Source organism: Hibiscus syriacus, unplaced genomic scaffold (assembly GCF_006381635.1).
Source record: "Hibiscus syriacus cultivar Baekdansim isolate YM2019G1 unplaced genomic scaffold, ASM638163v2 tig00001349_pilon, whole genome shotgun sequence".
NCBI lineage: Eukaryota > Viridiplantae > Streptophyta > Magnoliopsida > Malvales > Malvaceae > Hibiscus > Hibiscus syriacus.
Window position 1 is genome coordinate 152,872 of NW_024061867.1, and position 22,570 is coordinate 175,441.

Consider the following 22,570-nt stretch of genomic DNA (forward strand, 5'->3'; position numbering starts at 1 on the left):
CACTCCTCTAAGGTCCTAAAAATTTGTTTTAAGATTTTACTTATTAACGAATTGAATAAAAAAAATTACAGGATTCTACTTATATATAAGATTCCCCTGAATCTCTGCTTCTTCTTTACGTATATATAAGATAGCAATGCACTCTCAGTCGCAGCAAAACCAGATCTCAGTTCTCCCCAAAATATTCAAAAAACAAATCGATCTTTGAGAACAAAATGATCCCAAATTTGTGAAATTTCTTGTACGAATTCAGCTACAAACGCATATGGACATCCATGTTTCAATCCATTCTAACAACCTCTAATGCTTTCACTTTCTCCTCGCATCGGTACGATTTCTCTCAGCTTGCGTTGTTTTTGATTAATTAGCTGCATTATATTATCTTCATCTTTGTTATTCATTGAATTAAAAATAAATAAATTGCAGAGTCAATAAGATTTCGGATAACACAGTAAAGCATAGGCATTTCCGGTGTAATTTATTAAGAGTTTTAGATTCTCTGGCTTCTTTCTCCAGTAACGCTAGTATTTTATTAGTGTGTGGCGGTGACCTTTTTGCCGGTGTAATTAAGGGTATTTTGTTTGTCGTAATAAGTAGTTGAATTATCTTGGAGATTCAAACTAAACTAGTACATAGATTTCATCGACATTTATGCCTCATGGTGTGGGGTTCCTACAAAAGGGGCACAATCTCGTGTATAACTAGGCATATAGTTCCAATGCCCAAAACACACACCCGTTTTCGTAAAGTCCAACACCGATCTAACCTTGTAATAATTTGGACACTGTCCTTTATAATGCTTTCCACTTGTTTCCCTGAATTCTACCAACACCCCTAGTTTTCAGCTCACAATCTTCTCATGCCATAGATTTCTTCTCTTGGTTATCTTTTCTGGTCAGTCTAGATATATTGTTTAGTCCTGCTGCATCAACGATCTTATACGAACCTACCTATGGCATGCACATCGATGGCCCCGGCTGCCTCAATGGCCAAAAACGACGGATGCATAGAAGAGATTGATGGTCTTCGTCGATCCGGCTCGGGTGTCAATCTTAATAAGCGAGTTGGAATTCGGCGCTCTTATTCGGAGAACCACCTTTGTTATTCTGCCAATAGGATACTTGCTGCATCAACTAGACCAGCCCTCAAGAATAGCAGGTCCTTCGGGATTTTTCCCGCCGTTACCATTTCAAATATCCAGCTCGGTAATACCGAAATCGGTTAGATCATTTTTGTTTGATCCGGAGACGAGTAAGGATTTGAATAAGGTGGACAAGGATGCGGATGTTATCGATGACGAGAAGGAAATGAAGAGTGCGGATTGGTTGAAGAGGCTGATGGAGATCCGAAGTAGCTTTAAACATAAACAACTCGAAGAGGGCGTCGAAGTAGACGGAGAATATGATGAGAATGAAACTGGGAATGGTGATGGAGATGAAGGCGGATGTGAAGTGAACTACAACTCGGAAGAAGAGGGAGGCGAAGTGAAATACAACCGTAATTCTTTCTCGAAATTATTGGTTCAGGTTCCATGGTCTGATACAAAGCTGATTTCTCAGCTGGCCTTCTTATGCAACATGGCTTATGTGATACCAGAGATTAAGGTATGCATCTTCCAATTTTCTTTTAATTGTCAAGTTTTCCTTGTATAGAACTATTCTTAATTATGTTTTATGATCTAGATTTGTTGAGTAGTCGTAAATCAAATCAATCCAGTTGATTATTCTAGTGAAATACATGCAGGAAAAGGATCTAAGAAAATATTATGGTCTAAGGTTTGTAACATCATCCCTTGAAAAGAAAGCTGAAGCTGAAGTGGGAGCAATCAAAGCAAAATTAGATCAGGACTCTACTCGTGTACCTGTTGCTGCCCCGGAAACTTCCGAGTCCAAGTCGGAGAAAGTCGAGGGTAAAGAGAGGAAGCGCCCAATTCGATTGTCTGTTGTTTATGAAATTGCCGCTTCAGCTGCATGCCGCATCCAGTCACAGGCAAAGGGCCTTTTGTCCCCTCGCTCAAAGTCAGAGGAGTGGGAGGATCAAATGGATAAATGCAGATTCTCAGACCAGCCAAAAATGGAGAACGAGAATTTGCCTAGAGTATATAACTCAGAGGTGGCTGCTTTTATGGCAGCAGAAGCAATGACCGCTGTAGTTAGAGCCGGGGAGAAGGAAAAGCAAGAGACAGCAAAGGGTCTACAGTCACCACACTCATCACCTTGCGAATGGTTCGTCTGCGATGACTTAAGCACATACACTCGTTGTTTCGTAATTCAGGTAGTAGTTCAATTCTTTTGTCATACATTTAACCGGATTATTGAATCTTGACATGTCTGTAGATTAATATAAGTTTATATTTGCATCCATATGATACAATTGAAGTTGAATTGCAGGGGTCAGACTCTCTAGCGTCATGGCAGGCCAACCTTTTCTTTGAGCCTACTGAATTTGAGGTGAGCTTAATTGCTTAATTAACAAGCAATATAATTGTATAGCAAGTAACAAGAATTAGAGGAGTTATTGTAAAACTAATACTCTCGTTCTGTCATAGGATACTGGTGTGCTAGTTCATAGAGGAATTTATGAAGCTGCAAAGGGCATATATGAACAATTCTTCCCAGAAATTATGGACCACCTGAACAGACATGGAGACCGTGCGAAACTTCAGTTTACCGGTCATTCCCTTGGGGGCAGTCTTTCTCTTTTGATTAACTTGATGTTGTTGACTAGGAAGGCCATAAAGCCATCTGCTCTTCGACCCGTTGTCACTTTTGGCTCACCTTTTGTGTTTTGCGGGGGCCAAAAGATACTAGATGCATTGGGGCTAGATGAGAACCATGTTCACTGCGTGATAATGCATCGAGACATAGTCCCTAGAGCCTTCTCCTGCAAATATCCGAACCATGTTGCGGTTGTCCTCAAGCGTTTGCCCGGTTCCCTCCGATCTCACCCCTGTTTGCTTAAAAATGTAAGTAGAGGATTGACCTAGCCTATCTCATTTACAGCGTGTAGAAAATCTAGCCTATCTCACTCACTTGTTTGTTTCAATGCAGAAACTTCTGTACACTCCACTTGGGAGACTCTTCATCCTCCAGCCGAGCGAGAAGTCGTCTCCACCACACCCGCTAATCCCACCGGGAAACGCTCTTTATGCTTTGGATAAAACACATCCTGGATACTCGATAAAGGCACTTAAGGCCTTCCTTAATTGTCCCCATCCGTTGGACACCCTCAGCGATCTCACGGCCTATGGCTCGGAAGGTACGATTTTAAGAGACCATGACTCCAGCAACTACTTGAAAGCGGTTAATGGGGTCCTAAGGCTACAAAAGACGGTTGTCCGCCATGCGAGGATCGAGAAAAGCTTGTTATGGCCACTGCTTACTTCACCATCTCCTCACTCATGGAGCCATGATAGAAGTTTAGAGAACATAATTTTATCAAATAAAGAGATAATGACCGGTGTGTGAATACTCTGAAGCCTTCTTCTCCCCATGGTTCTCCATGGATATAGCTAGCAAAGTTAGCTTCTTTTTACCATAATCGTATGGCAAACACATAATGTTGAAAAGACAAGAAAGTAGGAAAAGGAACAAGACAAGACAATCCTTGTACATTTCTGAAATCCAGTGTCTTTTGCTGTGTCTAATGTCTATAATCAGCTCATACTGTTTAGTTATAAGAAATTTGTTAATGTTTGTCTTGAACACAAACCTCATCTGAAGACGAAAGCCTCACTATTGCATCAAGAGAGCCAATGGTTTTGAGCATCTTAGAAGGCTTTTTACCCACTAAAATTGAAATGCGGAATTATTTCTTAAAACGGCCGTCTAATTTAAGGAAATACTAAAATAATTTTCTTTTCAATCGTATCCTTCTTCTTCCCTTTAATCTCTCCGGCAGAGATTCTATCTTCTTCTTCCTCCTCTCAATTCAATTTCCATCTAAGGAAAGGTAAAAGAGAAACCTCAAATGCACCCAGCTTCCTTCCTCTATAATGCTTCTGCAATCTATTTTTCTTGCAACCAAACGCCCCCGTTCTGTTTCATTTCTCCTGCACTTCACCACAATGGCATAAAGACGTTCTTTCTTGATCCCCTATATAGTTATCTCTTTTCTTTTAACTATTTCACCCCCATCACATTCCTTTTTTTTCCTTTTGCTTTCGCATTTCTTCTATTTCTTCTTGTTCACATCTCTCTTTTATTTGCCGACATCTCCCAATTTACAGGATTGGGGCAGCTCCAATTTAGGTGTTTGATCATTTCACTGCCCCCCAATTGTTTCCCTTTTGGTTACGCTCTACTTTTTCTTTTTTTTTCAATTTTGGGCCATTTTATTAAGTTTTGTAGATGTCCTTAACCGACTAGTGAAAGAAAGAAACTTGCATGTTGTCATTTTACCTTGGAAACTCATTGGAATACCCCCATTCTTTTTTGGCAGTCTTCACTGAACTTTCCATTTTATTACTTCAGAAAGGTTAATACAATCCAGTGTTGTTTCTTGATTAATTAAAAGAACAAAGAAAAACTAAAAGTGATTTTAAAGTTGACTTCTTTGTTTTTAGGTCGAATTGTGGCGTGGCGGTGGGAGGGTTCAGAAAGCTGTTTAGGGAGTAAAAGTAGCCAAGGATTGCATGGGAGAGTATGGAGGGTGGGCGGCGCTGGAACCACCGAGCGGGCTATTGCCAACCGGTTTGCTACCGAAGGAAGCCACCCCCGTGTTTCGGATGCTTGACTCGGACGGTGGATGAAAGCTGAGGAAAGAACCGCCGACCTCATTGCTTGCATTCAGCCCGATCCACCCTCTGCAGGTCGCCGTAATGCCATCACAGATTATGTGCAGGGCCTCATCGTCAAATGCTTCCGTTGTCAGGTCCAATCAAATTCCATTTCATTTATAATTTGTGTACTCTATCAATGTCGTTATATGGAACTTTACAGTATGTCAAATTCTTTAGTTTTTATTTCTATCCATTGATAAGTGGAATTCGTAAGAAGGATAAAAAGGTTACAATGGTTACATTTCATGCTCTGGCCGTTGAGCGGAGGGGGTGAATGTAGATTAAATTGTATGTAGTTTTAACTTTTTCTGTTCATCAATCATTTTTACCGAGCAGTTGCATGCTTGTTGTTGGCAGGTGTTTGCTTTTGGGTCTGTGCCCCTTAAAACATATTTACCTGATGGGGATATTGACTTTATGGAGGTCAGAAAGAATCTGAATTTGAAGGACATGTAAGCTCACAAGGTGCGCGGTATGCTGGAAAACAAAGAAAATAAGGAGTATGCTGAATTCCGAGTACAAGAAGTTCAATAAATTCAGGCCGAGGTAGTGTTATAATGAAACGCCCCTCAACAATTCAGATCAAATCTTTAATTCTGTCTTTCATACAATCTGACGTTTACCATTCTTTTATTAAAATTTGCAAATTTGTAATACTTGGTTCTTTGCTGGGCCTGGGGAGTTCATTGTTCCTTGTTTTAATTCTGGAAATTTCTTGCATAAAACTAGTTGTAGGATTCTTCCACACATTTACTAAATCTCAATACAATTATTCATTTTGATTTTTTCTTCCTTCCCATATACGTTCAGGTGAAGATTATTAAGTGTCTAGTAGAAAATATTGTGGTAGACATTTCATTTAATCAGCTTGGTGGATTATGTACCCTTTGTTTCCTTGAAGAGGTTAGTAATGCAAATCTGACTCTAAAACTTGAGAGATTTATCTTTGGAATGATAAACTCTGCTTACGAAGTGTGTAAAGTTTAATCTAACTTATGTCCATGTTTCATAGATTGATGTTTTGATAAATCAGAACCATTTGTTCAAGCGCAGCATCATACTGATAAAAGCTTGGTGCTATTATGAGAGCCGTATTTTGGGTGCTCATCACGGACTCATCTAAACGTATCCCCTTGTGTCGTAATCGTTTTTCGGCGGAACAATTGTTTATTGTTTTTAAAAAACAGTTATGACTTTTATTTGGAAAATTAGGTGATTTTGAATTGATTGGTATTAAAATAAAAGGAGTCGTCATCGACCTTTGGGTTAGGTAGGTCGAACACCTAAAAACGTCTTTTAAAACAATTTTAAGAAAAATCATTTTATAAGAAAAAATTGGTTTGCGTTTACCAAAAATTCAATTTATGGATCCGGGAGTCGGTTACGCATAGGGAATGATTAACACCCCCATAGCGCCCAAGATTGGTACTAAAATCGCTTACACGTTATCGTAAATTGTGGAATTCATGAATCGAATATAAAGTTAAAAATATGATATGTTTATCAAACATTGATTATTTTGCTTCAAATTAGTTAATTAGAGAAAATTCTTTAACTCGAAAAGAAATCTCAAAATTAACAATCCTCCATCGGGAAAGCTAACTCGACTATTTCTCACTTGTAAAGAATATTCCTATCCGGTTTAAAAATATGAATCGAATATAAATTGACAATCGACATTTGCATGAAATTAAATTGCTATTTAGTAACATGCATCACATTGATTAACTTAATATAAAAAGAATTAATTAGCAAAATAAAATCAATTTTATTTCAAGTTCATATTTGTTCGAACGTCATATCGGATTACACCACTTCGATCAAGCGTTGCTTTCCACGCCCATTCTACAAATCGTTCTTCTTGAAAATATTCAAATAAATAAAATATTGGCAACTAGATATTTTTACAAGTTAAAATAAATTATATTAAATGAAATGGAATAAACATTTACTATACATTTTCATATATGAATATACAAGGACAGAAAATAAATTTAATAAATATGTTTATAATTACATATGATACAACATGTGCACGAAATAAAATAAATTAATATGCATGAGTACATTTGAGACATGATATATGTATATAAATATTATAATATGGCTAAAAATGTAAATATATAAATATGACAAACTATAACACAAATAACATGAAATAACTAAACTTTATAAACAAGTGACTAAAATAAAATAAAACTAAACATGCAGCCCTATTTGAAATAAACAAACAAACGATCAACCTACTGATCTAAATAAAACTCGGCAAAACAACAAGGACCTAAGGGATATTTACCCACGAATGTGGTGACTGAAACACAAAATGTGCTAAAATTCAAGGGACCTAAGGCACGATTAACCCTAAAAAGTTACTAAAATACGAATCAGACTAAACAAAGAGGGCCTATGGGTTATTTAACCCTAAGCTAGTGACCAAAAGATAAAACATGCTAAAGGTCTAGGGACCCTAACATGATTTACCCATAATTCCTAAGATATCAACACTCCCCCCTTTTCCTGAATCATCTATGCACGAAAACAGCCCTAACTCCTTCTCTTTTTTTTTCTCTTCACTCAAACGGTGGCAGCCCCTAAAGAGCCCGATGCTCCGGTAAGCCGAAACCAGCACCACCCCGGCCACCCTACTTGGGTGGCCACTCTACTCCGACTGGTGGTTTACGACGTGGGAAAACCACAACGACAACCCTTCTCACGCCATTCTCTCATCGCCCGAGAACCACGCCTAGGACCGACCACTATACGTGGTGGTCCTTCGACCCCAAAATAACCTACTAGTCTACCTGCTCCCCGACGACACTACTACTCTGACGAAATCAACGGCAACAAGGTAAATCGAAATACCTAATCATATTTTTTTACTCGTAAATTTGCATAAACAAAGAACTAACTACGAATTTAACTATATTTTTCTTATTGCATTCCTATAGTTGAAATGATAAACCAGAAAAATAAAATACCTCTTTGCTCGTAAATTTTTTGTTTTGTTCTTGATTTATTTCTGAGAATGAAGTTTACAGTGTCTTTTTGCAAGGATTTCTGAATCCTATTTATATTATATTTGTTTGGGTTAAATACCCAGTTACAACCAAATAAAAAACATTCCACTTCCTTGTGTTCTGTTTTTACAGGTGAGTGGGGAGTTGGTGGTCGTGTTGGAGCATATGGGTGTGGAGCTTGCTTGGAATTTGTGGAGGTATGGGCGTGGATGGCTTGGAATCTGTGGAGGAGACATAGCATAGTGGTGGGATGTTGGTGTGTAATAACAAAGTATGGGAAAAAATAGAGTGCTTCACGTGGGGCATGGGGAGGGTCTAGTGGAGAATGGGCACTAGCATGGGTTTTAATTAAAATAAGAAAATGGTGATCACAGCTGCTCCTCTTTGCTCATTGATGTGAAACGGGAATGAAGCAAAGATAAAATAGCGCCATTTTTTATCTTGGTCTCTTCTCTTCAAGTCGCGGGTTCTTCTGGAAATGTTGATCTAAGGTTGAACAAGTTCTTCTCATTATGAACTTCTTCTCTATGAACTTCTTCTCCCTCGTTGGACGAGTTCTTCTCATTATGAACTTCTTCACTGGAAATGTTGATCCCTCGAGTGAGGTGTTGCTGATTCAACTCCATATGCGATAAATCGAGATAAGGTTGAACAAGTTCTTCTCATTATGAACTTCTTCTCCTTCGTCGGATGAGTTCTTCTCATTATGAACTCTCCACTGGAAATGTTGATCCCTCGAGTGAGGTGTTGCTGATTCAACTCCATATGCGATGAATCGAGCTAAGGTTGAACAAGTTCTTCTCATTATGAACTTCTTCTCCCTCGTCAGATTAGTTCTTCTCATTATGAACTCTCCACTGGAAATGTTGATCCATCGAGTGAGGTGTTGCTGATTCAACTCCATATGTGATGAATCGAGCTAAGGTTGAACAAGTTCTTCTCATTATGAACTTCTTCTCCCTCTTCGGATGAGCTCTTCTCATTATGAACTCTCCACTGGAAATGTTGATCCCTCGAGTGAGGTGTTGTTGATTCAACTCCATATGTGATGAATCAAGCTAAGGTTGAACAAGTTCTTCTCATTATGAGCTTCTTCTCCCTCGTCGGATGAGTTCTTCTCATTATGAACTCTCCACTGTAAATGTTGATCCCTCGAGTGAGGTGTTGCTGATTCAACTCCATATATGATGAATCGAGCTAAGGTTGAACAAGTTCTTCTCATTATGAACTTCTTCTCCCTCGTTGGATGAGTTCTTCTCATTATGAACTCTCCACTGGAAATGATGAACCAAGGTTGAACAAGTTCTTCTCATTATGAACTTCTTCTCCCTCATCGGATGAGTTCTTCTCATTATGAAATCTCCACTGGAAATGTTGATCCCTCGAGTGAGGTGTTGTTGATTCAACTCCATATGTGATGAATCGAGCTAAGGTTGAACAAGTTATTCTCATTATGATCTTTTTCTCCCTCGTCGGATGAGTTCTTCTCATTATGAACTCTCTACTGGAAATGTTGATCGGTTCCCTTTGAAGATCTTCTAACCTGCAAAAGATTATCATGTGTCAGTAATAACTGTGTTTGAAGTACCCGAAGGTACTGACCTGAAGGTTCCCGAATCCTTGTTGAGATCCATTTTTTTTTCAAAAATGAAGACGTGAATCGATTCTTTGCTGAAATCTTCTTCTTCAATTGTGAAATGAAACCTCTGCTAACTTTGGAATTCATGTCAAATATTCAACATCTGGATCAAAATAAATAAGAAAAGTGTTTTAAGAGAAGCTATCTTGAGTGAGATAAAATTTCTTGTTCCGAGGGAACCAAATTCAAATATTGATGTTTCAAGGGAAATTATCTCAAGGGAGACAAAATTTGTTTCAAATGAAGCGATCTCAAAGATTTGAGGGAAATTGTTTCAAGAGATACGAAATTTGTTTCAAGAGAAACTACCTCAAGGGAGACGAAATTCGTGTTTTTTTAGAGAAAACAATCTCAAGTGAGATTGATTTTGTTTTAAGGAAAATCGTCTCCAGCGAAACAAAATTTATTCTTAGGAAAAATATCTCATGATCCGTCTACTAGAAATGTTTGTCTCACGAGTGAGGCGTTTGATTCGAAATGTAATGCTTTGCACAAAAGGAAATGTTGAAAACACCTTGCCCGAAGGTCTTATGGATGGCTCGAAAGACTTATAGATGGCCCGAAGGACTTACGCATCATGCTCGAAAGACTTATTGATGGCCTGAAGGACTTACTCACCAAGAAACCCTTGAAAATCAAGCTTAGTTTCTTAGTTGTCAAGGAAGCCCTAAAAAATAGGCTTAACTTCCTTTTTTGAAAAACTCTTTGGAAATAATCCTCAAGAAACCCCTGAAAATCAGGCTTAGTTTCTAAAAACTCATTTGAAAACATCCTGCCCGAAGGACTTACAAATCAAGAAACCTCCGAAGGCTTAGTTTCTAAAATCTCATTTGAAAACATCCTGCACTGAAGGTCTTATGGATGGCCCGGCAGACTTACAAATCAAGAAACCCCCGAAGGCTTAGTTTCTAAAATCTCATATGAAAACATCATGCACTAAAGGTCTTATGGATGGCCTGAAGGACTTACAAATCAAGAAACCCCCGAAGGCTTAGTTTCTTAAATCCCATTTGAAAACATCTTGCACTGAAGGTCCTATAAATAGCCCAAAGGACTTACAAATCAAGAAACCCCCGAAGGCTTAGTTTCTAAAATCTCATATGAAAACATCATGCACTGAAGGTCTTATGGATGGCTCGAAGTACTTACAAATCAAGAAACCCCCGAAGGCTTAGTTTCTTAAATCTCATTTGAAAACATCATGCATTGAAGGTCTTATAGATGGCCCGAAGGACTTACGCATCATGCTCAAGAGACTTACTGATGGCCCGAAGGACTTAATCATTAAGAAACTCTTGAAAATCAAGCTCAGTTTCTTAGTTGTCACCAAGAAACCCCTACATATCATGTTGGTCCCTCAAGTGTTCATCAAAGAACCCCTACATATCACGGTGGTCCCTCAAGCTTGGTTTTTTTTTATAAAAATTCATTGAAAATTGTCATCAAGAAACCCCTGAAAATCAGGCTTAGTTTCTTAAAAAAAATCTTTTAAAAATATCATGTTGTTTGGGTAATGTGGCCCCACATCAAAGTAATAATTCATCTTGGATTGGGCTCCTCAATTCTTGAGGTTCTGTCAATCGAAATATAATTTCCTTCATTCAAGGCTTGAATTCCGTCTTTTTCTTCTCTTCTTTTCTTGGAAAATCTGTAAAAAAATTTGATTTGATGCATGAAATATGAATGCAACATGTAATGCATGGCTTTCTTATGTGCAGAAATATCTATCAGTAATCATCTTTTGCTTCAAAATGGAGATCTCGGTCTTCCTTCTCTCTTGTATGAAGTTTTTCCCTAACATCAGCATGGTCAAACTAATCCTCTGAACAATCATATCCCTCTCATCTATGGTGGCAAGAAAGTGAGAAAACCCAGATTGCTTTCATGAAGAACATGGATTCTGATATGGTGGCAAGAAACAAAGATAAATGTTTGTGTGATAAATCTTTATCTATTAGGTGTTCTTCCACCCACCAAAGCATTGATGCTCTTGTCGTTCCAATAAGTATTCTAAATAGTTGTAAGGAGGATTCAGGCTTGGGAACCTTGGGTCAGGACTTTTCTTCAATTCCAGGTGCACAAGGAATGCATCAAGAAGAGCAAGATCAAGTGAACATGATAGCATCATCTGCATCTTATGGTTTTAATGGTCAGATTCCTTTTCCATTAAATTTAGCTGCAGGTCACTTACCTTTTCATAGCCATTCTCAATCAATGGGATACAATCAGAGAAATTTGGGTGGATTTATTCCTACAGATATTCAAATGTTTCCCCAAGGATTGGTCCCTTCTCCTTTGGCTCATTATTTTTCAGGCATTGGATTAGCCTCAAATGCTGAGGATCTAGTTAAGCCTGGCAGTGAAAATTGTGGTTTTTCAGAAATGTGCCTAAGGGAAGCAGAACTTGAGTTACAACATGAACATGATAATTCTACAAAAATAAAACACAAGTTTTCTGAAGAAACTCAAGGATCAACTAGGGAAGATTATATAGATGTTTACCGATATCAAGATAACCGAGGCGTTGATGTTTACTTCAACGAAAGAACTGCAAGTTCTAGACCCTTAGTTGCTTCACATACTAGTTCTTACAGAAATATAACCTCGTCAGAAAGTTCTTGGGAAGGGCCACCAGCTAAGGTCTCTAAGCCATCTAGCGAGAAACGGGGTAGGAAAACAGTTGCGTCTGTGCTTCCTTCTGCTGCAAGTAGGAGAGGTAAGATCGTATCTGAACATTCCTCTCCGGCAGATGATATCAGAGACTGGAATCCACAGTCAATAGTGAGCACTGAAATGGCTGAAAGAACTATTGCACCTCAACCGTCTGGGTCTTTACCCGTTACTAGGCATCAAATACCTGGATCTGAGGCAGATCAGACAGATTGCTCAGATCCATTGCTACATGTGTCTTCGTTGCTCTTAGGTTCTGATTCAGGGCAAAAAACTATGGATGAATCTGAACTTTCTCCCTTGTCTTTCACAGTAACCGGGCACCAGTTCCATTTTTGTTCTGTCCTATGTACAACATTTCAGCAGAAACAGGAACTCCTGATGCATCCACAAGCCATTTTAGTTGTGATGAAGGTTCGGACAACAATGATTCTGGTCAAAATTCTAAGTCATCTGCAAGACCTAATCAGTCTGAGGTGTTATGTACATCTAGTTCTTTGAGAAAGGTTACATCTCTTGAGTCAGCAGAGCATAAATCTGATACTTTTAATGGTGATAATGCTAACCATTGGCAAAACTTGCAGTATGGATAGTTGTGCCAAGATTCACGATTTCCTACCCATCTGGTTTATCCCTCACCTGTTGTGGTGTCACCCGTTTATTCACAAGGCCATTTCCCATTAGATGGTCCCAGGAGACCTCTTCCATCTAATTTGAGTCTCTTTTCTCCATTAATGAATTGTGGACCTTGTACTTTTCCCGTTGCTCCTCCTCAAACTGTCTCAAACAGACCAGCTAGTGTATACAAACGGTATGCTGATGAAATGCCAAGAGACCGCAGTGGTACCATGACATACCTGCTAAATCCTGTAAGTCATAACAATCTGTAATGAGTTTTATTACCTTAAATTGATGCCCTTGAAAATTGCATTCCTTGGAGAACGTTGGTCACATGACCATCATTTGAGGTGCAATCTTCATAAGATGTTAACTACTTCGGTTTATCAGATATTTGAAAATATCTTAATGTCTCTTTTCTCTAGTTTCTGTAACTTTCTAACCTTGAGAATTACAGCCTTCAATAATTTTTTTTTCAATCTTTTCTACTTCAGAAAGCTTCAATGAGAGAACATCATTCTGCAAATTCAAGGAGGGGAAAACATAATTACAATCGAAATGGCCATCATAGTGATAAAGAAGGAAACCGGAATGCGCATTCAAAATCACGAGCTGCTGGGGCAGCCAAAGTCATAACCAGAATGGAAAATCAATGTTCAAGTTTGACCAATTGGGAGCTGTTGTTGGTGAAAGTACAGCTGAGAGAGGCCTTGTGGCTCACATAGGCACGATTCGTTTACGACATACCAGTCTCATAATGGATCAACCCGCTCAAACTCTTCACTGAGTAGTGCTGCTAGCATGCCATACGCCACGTGCCCACTGCCAGCCATGAACACCAGTGAGGTGTCATCTAATGGACCTTACATTCCATCTGTTGTCATGCTGTATCCTTATGATCATAATTCTGGGAATTCTTCCCCTGCTGAACTCCTCCAAATTGGATCACTTGGACCTCAGTGGGTTTATCAGGCATGAATGAAGTTTCTCCATCGCTGACAAGTGATGTGAGTAGCTAAGGTGGGATACTTGATGAGCCAATATTTCACGGTACCTCTGGTCAAACAGTTTTCACAGGACCAGTCTTCTTCACCGCTACTCTGTAGGTAAATTGTCTTCTTATTTGTCTGAGGTAGTTTGTTATTGAAAGCTGCCTGCCTGAAAAGTACCCTGCATCTAGGGTGCTGTCAGACTGTCTTTTCCAACTTGCTATAGAATTTTGATGTAGTAAGTTTTATGGCAACTTGAATAGAATTTTATTCCATTCGTTTTGGCCAGATTGTTTTATGATGCTATCATTTATTTTCAATTTACAGCCAGATCAGTGGCCAAGAAGAATTATGATCGAAGATGAGGATTCCCAACCCCATTTCCAATAATGGTTCCTCCAAAGATGGATCAACCATGTTTCTTGGCTTTGTGCTTCTATGTATACTATGAATTGATAGGAATTCATTTTCTTAAAGTGCCCTTTTTTTATTTTTTTGTTCTTTTTTGTTATAACAGATTAAAGTCGACAATAATGCGGGATTCGGAAGCTAGTTTTTTGTTCATTGGAGATACGATAAAAGTTAGGGTTCTTCACATTGTAACTCAAATGAGAGCTCCTTAGGATCACAACCGAGTTTATATCATTTTATAACTCGCAAAATGCAAAGGGTTTCCATTTTTGTTTTTAGAATTCCAGTTTCCTAGCTCTGTTGTTTCTTGTTGAAAGTTACACCAGTGTAACGATAACATTTTCATGGCAAGGGGGAAAAATAGAAATTGTGTTCATTGGTGTTGCATGCCATTGGCCAAGTTGTGTTCTTGACTACCATTTCAAGATCTCTCTTTACTTTAATTGAAGAACCTGCAGGATGAAAGATGATAATAATTACTTAATTATATGATGATATGCAAAAAAATATTTAAATATGTTCGGGAAAACGGGTTATTTCCCACACGAACGTAGTTTTAAAATTGACCTAAAATGTCAAGATTAAAACCACCAAAGGTTGCACAGCGGATAAACCTGTCAAACTATTGAATATTGAAACACAATGGAAAAGAACCGAATAAAAAACAATAAATGAGAGAACACACCAAATTTACGAGGTTCGACGAGAATATCGTCTACTCCTCGGGCACCACACCGGATGATAACTTCACTATATCGCCAATATTACAACAAATGGAATTCTTTAGAATTCTCAAGTGGAGAATGAAGAATACAAGAGGAAGAGAGAACTTGTTTTTGGGATGATTTCTAATGGAAATACTTAGGCCTATTTATAGTTGAGTTTCAAGAACAATATGTTCAAAGTTTGGCCACCTACCAAAGAATTTTCCAATGTGTACAAGTTAGCCACCAAATATGAAATTCACATGTTCAAAGTTTGGCCACCAACCAAGATGAAATTTCCAATAAGTTAGCCACCAACCAAGATGAAATTTCCAACTTGTCAACTTAATTTCTAGACAAATCTAACAAATCTCCACCTTGGCTTGAAATTATCAAGCCTACTCAACTTCTTCAACTCCCCAAATTTGTAGTGCCTCTAATTGCGCTCACAAGCGTCACACACCCGAAGGTGTTCATACTTTTAGGATGTTAATCAAGTTCAAACAATGATTGAACTTGATTACTGTTACCACCTTGGTCATCATATCTGCAGGATTTTCTGATGTCGCAATTTTCTGAAGTAGAATCTTTCCTTCTTAAAAGATCTCCCGCACAAAGTGATACCTCACGTCGATATGCTTAGTCCTTGAATGGTAGACTTGATTTTTCGCTAAGTGAATAGCGCTCTGACTATCACAATAGAGACTAATGTGACTTTGAACAACTCCCAAGTCTTCCATCAACCCGTTAAGCCAAATTGCTTCCTTTACAGCCTCTGAAACTGCCATGTATTCTGCCTCTGTAGTAGACAAGGCCACCGTAGATTGCAATGTAGACTTCCAACTAACTGGGGCTTTAGCAAGAGTAAACAAATACCAGTAGTTGATCGACGCTTATCCAAATCAAGCATAATCGGAAACTCCAACTGCTTGTGAAATGTCAGGACGCGTACACACCATTGCATACATCAAGCTCCCAACTGTATTAGCATATGGAAATTTTTCCATATACACTCGTTCTTCGTTAGTTTTAGGAGATAATTGAGAACTAAGTTTCAAATGAGAAGCCAATGGGATACTTACATGTTTGGTATTTTCATTCATGCCAAAACATTGTAATACCTTTCTCAGATACTGCTTCTTTGTTAAACAAAGCTTCCCTATCTGTCTATCTCTGCTTATCTCCATACCAAGAATCTTCTTGGCCTCACCTAGATCTTTCATCTCAACTCTTGATTCAACTGAGCCTTTAATTTGTCTATCTCCTTTGACTCTTCGAAGCGATCAACATATCGTCAACGTACAAGAGAAGATAAATGAAGATCCATCTTTGAGATTTTGCAAATACACACAATGATCATATTTGCTTCTAGTATACTTTTGCCTCCTCATAAGCTATCAAATCGCTTGTATCACTGCCTCGGAGATTGCTTCAATCCTATAGCGATTTTTTCAGCTTACAAACCCATTTCTCACAACCACCATCTTTGTATCCTTCTGGCTGTGTCATATAGATCTCCTCTTCTAAATCACCGTGCAAGAAAGTCGTATTTCTCAAGTTGAGCTAGCTCCAAATTCACTGTGCTACCAAGCCAATATATTCTAATGGATGAATGTTTCACAACAGGGGAAAATACTTTATTGTAGTCGATTCCCTCCTTTTGAGCGTAGCCTTTAGCTATCAACCGTGCCTTGTAGCGAACATCTTTCTTGTTATGAGATCCATCTTTCTTTACAAATACCCACTTGCATACAATGGCTCTTTTACCTTTCGGTAATTGTGCCAGTTTCCAAGTGTCGTTCTTTTGGAGAGATTGCATTTCTTCATCCATGGCACTTTTCCACTTATCACTTTCCAAGCTTTGTATTGCTTCTTGGTAAGTGATAGGGATATCATCATCAACAACTGGAAGAGCATAGGCCACCATATCAACAAATCGAGCAGGCCTACGAATTTCTCTCCTTGGCCTTGTAACTGCAAGTGTTTCTAGTGTCTCAAATGGTTCTTGGGTTTAAACATCTTCATCTTCTGATTCTTCTATTGGAGTTGAAGAATCAGCTGCATCAACTTCTGGGATCATCATCTGCTGAAACTCCACCTGTTTTGGAGTATGCTCCACCTGCTGCGGAGTACTACTTGTCTGGACAGCTTCACTTGTTACCTTCTTTACTAGGGAAGATTCATCAAAGGTAACATCTCTGCTACAAATTACCTTCTTGGTGTCTAAACACCAAAGGATGAATCCCTTCACTCCATGGGTGATTCCCATAAAGAGAGCCTTCTTTGCTCTCGGATCAAGCTTGGATTCTTTCACATGATAATAAGCAGTGGATCCAAATACATGTAAGGAATCATAATCAGTAGCAGGTTTTCCAGACCATACCTCCAATGGTGTTCTTCCTCCTATCGCTGATGACGGCAGACGATTAATGAGATGGCCAGCATATGTCACAGCCTCAGCCCAAAATGCCTTGCCTAACCCAGCATTAGACAACATACATCGGACTTTCTCCAATAGTGTTCGATTCATACGCTCTGCCACCCCATTCTGTTGTGGTATATTTCTAACAGTGAAGCAATACCATACTCATGGCAAACGTCAAAGAATGGGTCACTTTTATATTCCCCTCCATTGTCCGTCCTAAGACGTTTGATCTTTCTACCAGTCTGGTTCTCGATCATATTTTTCCATTTCAGGAAAATTTGAAGCACTTCATCTTTAGACTTCATCGGATACACCCAAACTCTTCTGGAAAAGTCATCTACAAAAGTTACAAAATAATGGTTTCCTCCCAAAGACGATGTCTTTGAAGGACCCATTCATCTGAGTGAATAATCTACAATACCTTTTGTATTATGTATAGTGGTGCCAAACTTCACTCTCTTCTGCTTTCCCAGAACACAATACTCGCAAAAGTTCAATTTGCAAGCCTTTGCACCTTTCAACAATCCTTTCTTTGCCAGAATTTGCAAGAATTTCTCTCCAGCATGTCCCAACCGCATATGCCACAACTGGGTTGCGTCCAAATCATCACCTCCAGAAGTTGTTGCAACTGCTCCAATAATTGTACTACCTTGGTAGTAATACAAATTATTTTTCCTGATGCCCTTCATCATCACAAGTGCGCCATATGTGACTTTTAAAACTTCATCTCTCATAGTGACTACTAAGCCTTTGGATTCTAAGGCTCCCAACGAGATGAGATTTTTCTTCAAACTGGGCACGTATCGAACATGCGTCAGAACTCTGGTTGATCCATCTTGATTCTTCAATCGAATTGAACCTATCCCAACAGTTTACAGGCATTGTCATTGCCCATATAAACAACTCTTGCATTTAGTTCCACTAAATCGGAGAACCACTCCCGATTAGGGGACATATGATAGGTGCAACCCGAATCTAATATCCACTCATCGGAATGGAATGTTGTTGATGAAGCAACCAATGATATGTCAGAGTCATGTGCATCATGCTCTGCAACACATGCATCTGGAGCAGCTTTTCCTTTCTTCTTCAGCCTCGGACAATCTTTCTTCCAATGGCCTTTCTCATGAAAAAAGGCACATTCATCTTTTCCCAGTCTGGACTTCGACTTTGATCTCCCTCTCCACTTTGGCTTTTGACTTTTCGAGCGACCTCTTGCCACCATGGCCTCTGCTGCTTCGTACTTGCTCTCCTTCTTGGTTTTCTTCCTGAGTTCATAACTATACAAAGCAGTTACATCTTTAAGGGTAACATTATCCTTACCATGAAGTAACGTTGTCTCAAGGTGCTCAAATTCATCTGGAAGAGATGACAACAACATCAAAGCTAAATCTTCATCTTTGAAGGTTTCATCAATGCCCAATAAGTCTTCCACTAGCTTATTGAACGCAGTGATGTGTTCATTCATACTGGTGCCTGGTTGATAATCAAATCTGAACAATCTTTTCTTCATGTGGAGACGATTCTGAGAGCTTTTCTTCAGGAATTTTTCCTCAAAGCTTTCCACATCTTACTTGCAGAAGTCTCGTTCTTGTAGCCATACTTCTGCTCCCTGGAAAGACAAGATCGAATCGTGCTGCACGCCAAACGATTAATTGTTCCCCATTCTTTCTCCTCCATATATTTGAGCTTTTCTTCCTTCAATGGCGATGTCTAGACCTTGTTGGAATAAAGCGTTTAACACATCGCCTTGCCACATGCCAAAATGATCGGATCCACGAACTCCACCGAAAATTTGCATTTGACATCACCCTCCTCACCGGTCCAGATGAAGAGCTTGATGTCTCAACTGATCCGTATTTTGGCATTTTAATTCTAACGAACAATATTCAATATCACGAACTGTATCTTTTCAGCAACGGAACCACCAAGATAACCTCAACCGAAACTCTGATACCAATTGTTGGGGAAAACTGGTTATTTCCCACACGAACGTAGTTTTAAAATTGACCTAAAATGTCAAGATTAAAACCACCAAAGGTTACACAGCGGATAAACCTGTCAAACTATTGAATATTGAAACACAATGGAAAAGAACCGAAAAAACAATAAAAAAAACCAATATTTACGAGGTTCGACGAGAATATCGTCTACTCCTCGGGCACCACACCGGATGATAACTTCACTATATCGCCAATATTACAATAAATGGAATTCTTTAGAATTACAAAGTGGGAGAATGAAGAATACAAGAGGAAGAGAGAACTTGTTTTTGGGATGATTTCTAATAGAAATACTTAGGCCTATTTATAGTTGAGTTTCAAGAACAATATGTTCAAAGTTTGGCCACCTACCAAAGAATTTTCCAATGTGTACAAGTTAGCCACCAAATATGAAATTCACATGTTCAAAGTTTGGCCACCAACCAAGATGAAATTTCAATAAGTTGGCCACCAACCAAGATGAAATTTCCAACTTGTCAACTTAATTTCTAGACAAATTTAACAAAATATTCAAGGGTAAGGTCTGATAATTAGAGATGCCTGAATCACTGGTTCAGCTTTGGCAGTCTATCGGGCACGCAGGCCAGGGATATTCCTTAGCCCCATCTTTGAAAGTACGAGCTTCGGAATCGCAGGAGGGTTAAGATCCATGCTTCTGCTGAACTCGTTTGCAAGCTCCACAAGTCTGTACTTATCCTTACCTACTTTCTTATCAGAATTGTAGTAACCAAGCCATGCCTGATAGGCTGATTCTTTGGCCTTCATCTCTACATGAGAAAGTGCCCGGCCCACCTGTTCAACCATATTTTAACACCATTATAAAATTCAGAGTATTCACTCCCCAATTCGTAGATACTTTTGGAACATCAACAGTTCCTCATTGTAGTTAAATGATAAGGTACATTCGACTAAGCTTACCTTTTTTGTTGTTTCAAGATCTAAAGAAGGCAAAAGAGCCTTTGTTATGGGCAAATCCTTGATGCTAGACAGAAAATGTTCTTCCCATGGTGCTAGTAAGAGTATTCCCTGCCCTACTTTACCCTTACGCCCAGTTCAACCTAGCCGATGTATATACTGTTGTCTATCAGACGGGACGCCCACCTATGATGGTAAAAGAAAAAGAAAAATGTAAAATATGATCATCAACGGTAAAGAAAAATTTGCAAAGTAAACAGTGTGTACATAGAAGTATAAGAAAAGTTTAAGATGAAGAAAGAATTTATTCTTCCTCTGAAAATTGAATGTGGGTATAGAAAGTCCACCGGAATTTAAAAGGAAAATTCACTCGTGTACAGAGTAGGGTTTCTGACTCAGAAGCGAAATACCTAATTCTAATTAGAAAATAATGCCTTACCTGAATGACAAGCCTAACATCAGGATAATCAACCCCGCGGGCAGATACATCCGATGTCGCAAGAATAAGACCTTTTGACTTTCGGAATTCATCAGATACCTTTGTTCTGTAACTCTGTGATTTTCTTGAATGAATCTCTCTAACATTCAAGTTCAGCTCACGAAGAACGTCTGCTACCGACTTTGTTACCATAGCAGTAGTGCAGAATTAGATATTTTGTTTTGAGGACAATAAAATGAAGAGAAAAGGTATAGGCAACATTTTGGAAAGCAACACATTGTAAGTTTCAATATCAAACAGTTAACAACTGGGTGAACCACACTTTTATAGTAGCAAAAGCTTTTGAGACAACAAGAGTAGATGTTTTCTAACTGAAAGTCAATAATCAAAAGTAAAGAAATGTGAAGTAAAATTACACCTTGTAGTCAAGGTCATCTGCAATATGTTCTTTCAGAAGAAATACAGTAGGGGAAAATGCTTATCTAGTGGAGAAATCATGTGCACTTGTCGGACCTGAAATATCAAATTATCGTTTAAACAAATTACACTATTATTATGTTTTTACATGTAAATTATAAAACAAATATCTTTTACTTTTTGGGGAATGATATTATGTCAAAATCTATACTAAATCTATCATATCATCATATCATATTAAATACGTCATGGCCAACGCCATGTAATAATCAAAAAGTGGGGCAAAAGATACTTTTCTGCATTTGTAACCTACGCATGCTGCACGCGACAATCGATTCTTGACCTTTTTACCCATTCTTCCAATGGAAATTCACACCAGCAAAATTAATTCATCTCATTGACTCAAATATCTTTGCCTACTTTATCCGTTATAGCTTAACCCATCCCGTACGGCACTATAGCCATAACATCTAATTAGTAGCCAAAACTCGTTAGGTAAATGTTGGAATGTTGTGACTTAAGCGCCTTTAGCTTTTAAAACTATAATATTTATATAATTTATTTTTTATTTAATTATCAATATCTGATTTATTGATTAATTAATCTAGATAAAAGAAATTATTAACATTTATTGTAAATTGAGTTTAGAGATGATTGATATAAGATATTATATCGAGCATGGGACTATAAAAGTCTATGTAAGATAGGCATAAATTTTGGATCATCGGAGCCTGTACTCTAGTGTATGTTTGATGCTTAAATTAATAAATAGGTAATATATATATATAAAAAAAAGTTAATGTAAGGTAGTAAAAACGAAAGAGATGAAGCTTCTTCATTCTTTTTGGTTTGTTTTGCTTTTTTTTTGTTGGTGAAATTAGCTCATACTGAAACGAATCAAAGACGAATATATATAATTCTGGGATGGATTTGAGACCTAAAACATTCCAACTATCAAAGGTAAGTCGAGATCAACATTGGATTTCATTTTTCAAAGGAGGGGACATGACAGAACTTCTATCTCATTATGTGACTATCTCTATTCTCTACTCTTTTTTTTTTATTAATATGAGGTAAATATAAGTCAATATAATTTTAAATATAATATTCATTTATTTGACATTGAACGCTCAGACCCCTAATATTTCTGATGCTCAAACCCATGACTTTAAAAAATTATAACAATTCTTTTATCATTGAAACCGCTTGGTTCGTGTCATATTCTTTATTTCTTGAATAGGTGATGAGATCATATCGAATATGAGGAAAAAAGGATGCCCTCCTTTAGTTTAAAAATAAAAACTAAAATGTATTTTTGCAAACATTAAAACACTAAAAGAATGATACTATTAAATTGTATAAATAAAATATTAAAATAACTAGAGACAAATAACTTTGAAAAAGGAATTATTTGATTTATCAAACAAGTTTATAATGTATTTGTAAAAAACGTTACTTTAATTTTGATTAATATTATACCTTAAATTTAATTTAAACAATATTTCCTCTTATTAAAAATATTACTATCTAATTTAGGAGTGGA

General features: G+C 38.0%; 2 protein-coding genes and 2 pseudogenes across 2 annotated transcripts; 3 read left to right on the forward strand and 1 right to left on the reverse strand.

Annotated features, from left to right (window-relative positions):
- Positions 1-919: 919 nt before the first annotated feature.
- LOC120125668 (phospholipase A1 PLIP1, chloroplastic-like) lies at positions 920-3,521 on the forward strand. Its single transcript, XM_039144039.1, is given in 6 exon segments — positions 920-1,174; positions 1,176-1,604; positions 1,744-2,274; positions 2,391-2,450; positions 2,549-2,965; positions 3,051-3,521. Coding segments are annotated over 6 exon segments (2,076 nt in total). The 5' UTR covers positions 920-952; the 3' UTR covers positions 3,468-3,521.
- A 930-nt stretch (positions 3,522-4,451) lies between these two features.
- LOC120125299 lies at positions 4,452-12,699 on the forward strand (annotated as a pseudogene).
- A 23-nt stretch (positions 12,700-12,722) lies between these two features.
- LOC120125689 lies at positions 12,723-13,595 on the forward strand. The gene is made up of 2 exons (XM_039144057.1): positions 12,723-12,975; positions 13,219-13,595. Exons 1-2 carry the CDS (start codon positions 12,841-12,843, stop codon positions 13,447-13,449), a joined length of 366 nt encoding a protein of 121 aa, XP_038999988.1. The 5' UTR covers positions 12,723-12,840; the 3' UTR covers positions 13,450-13,595.
- Positions 13,596-14,588: 993 nt separating this feature from the next.
- On the reverse strand, positions 14,589-21,216 carry LOC120125310 (annotated as a pseudogene).
- Between the last annotated feature and the right edge of the window lie 1,354 nt (positions 21,217-22,570).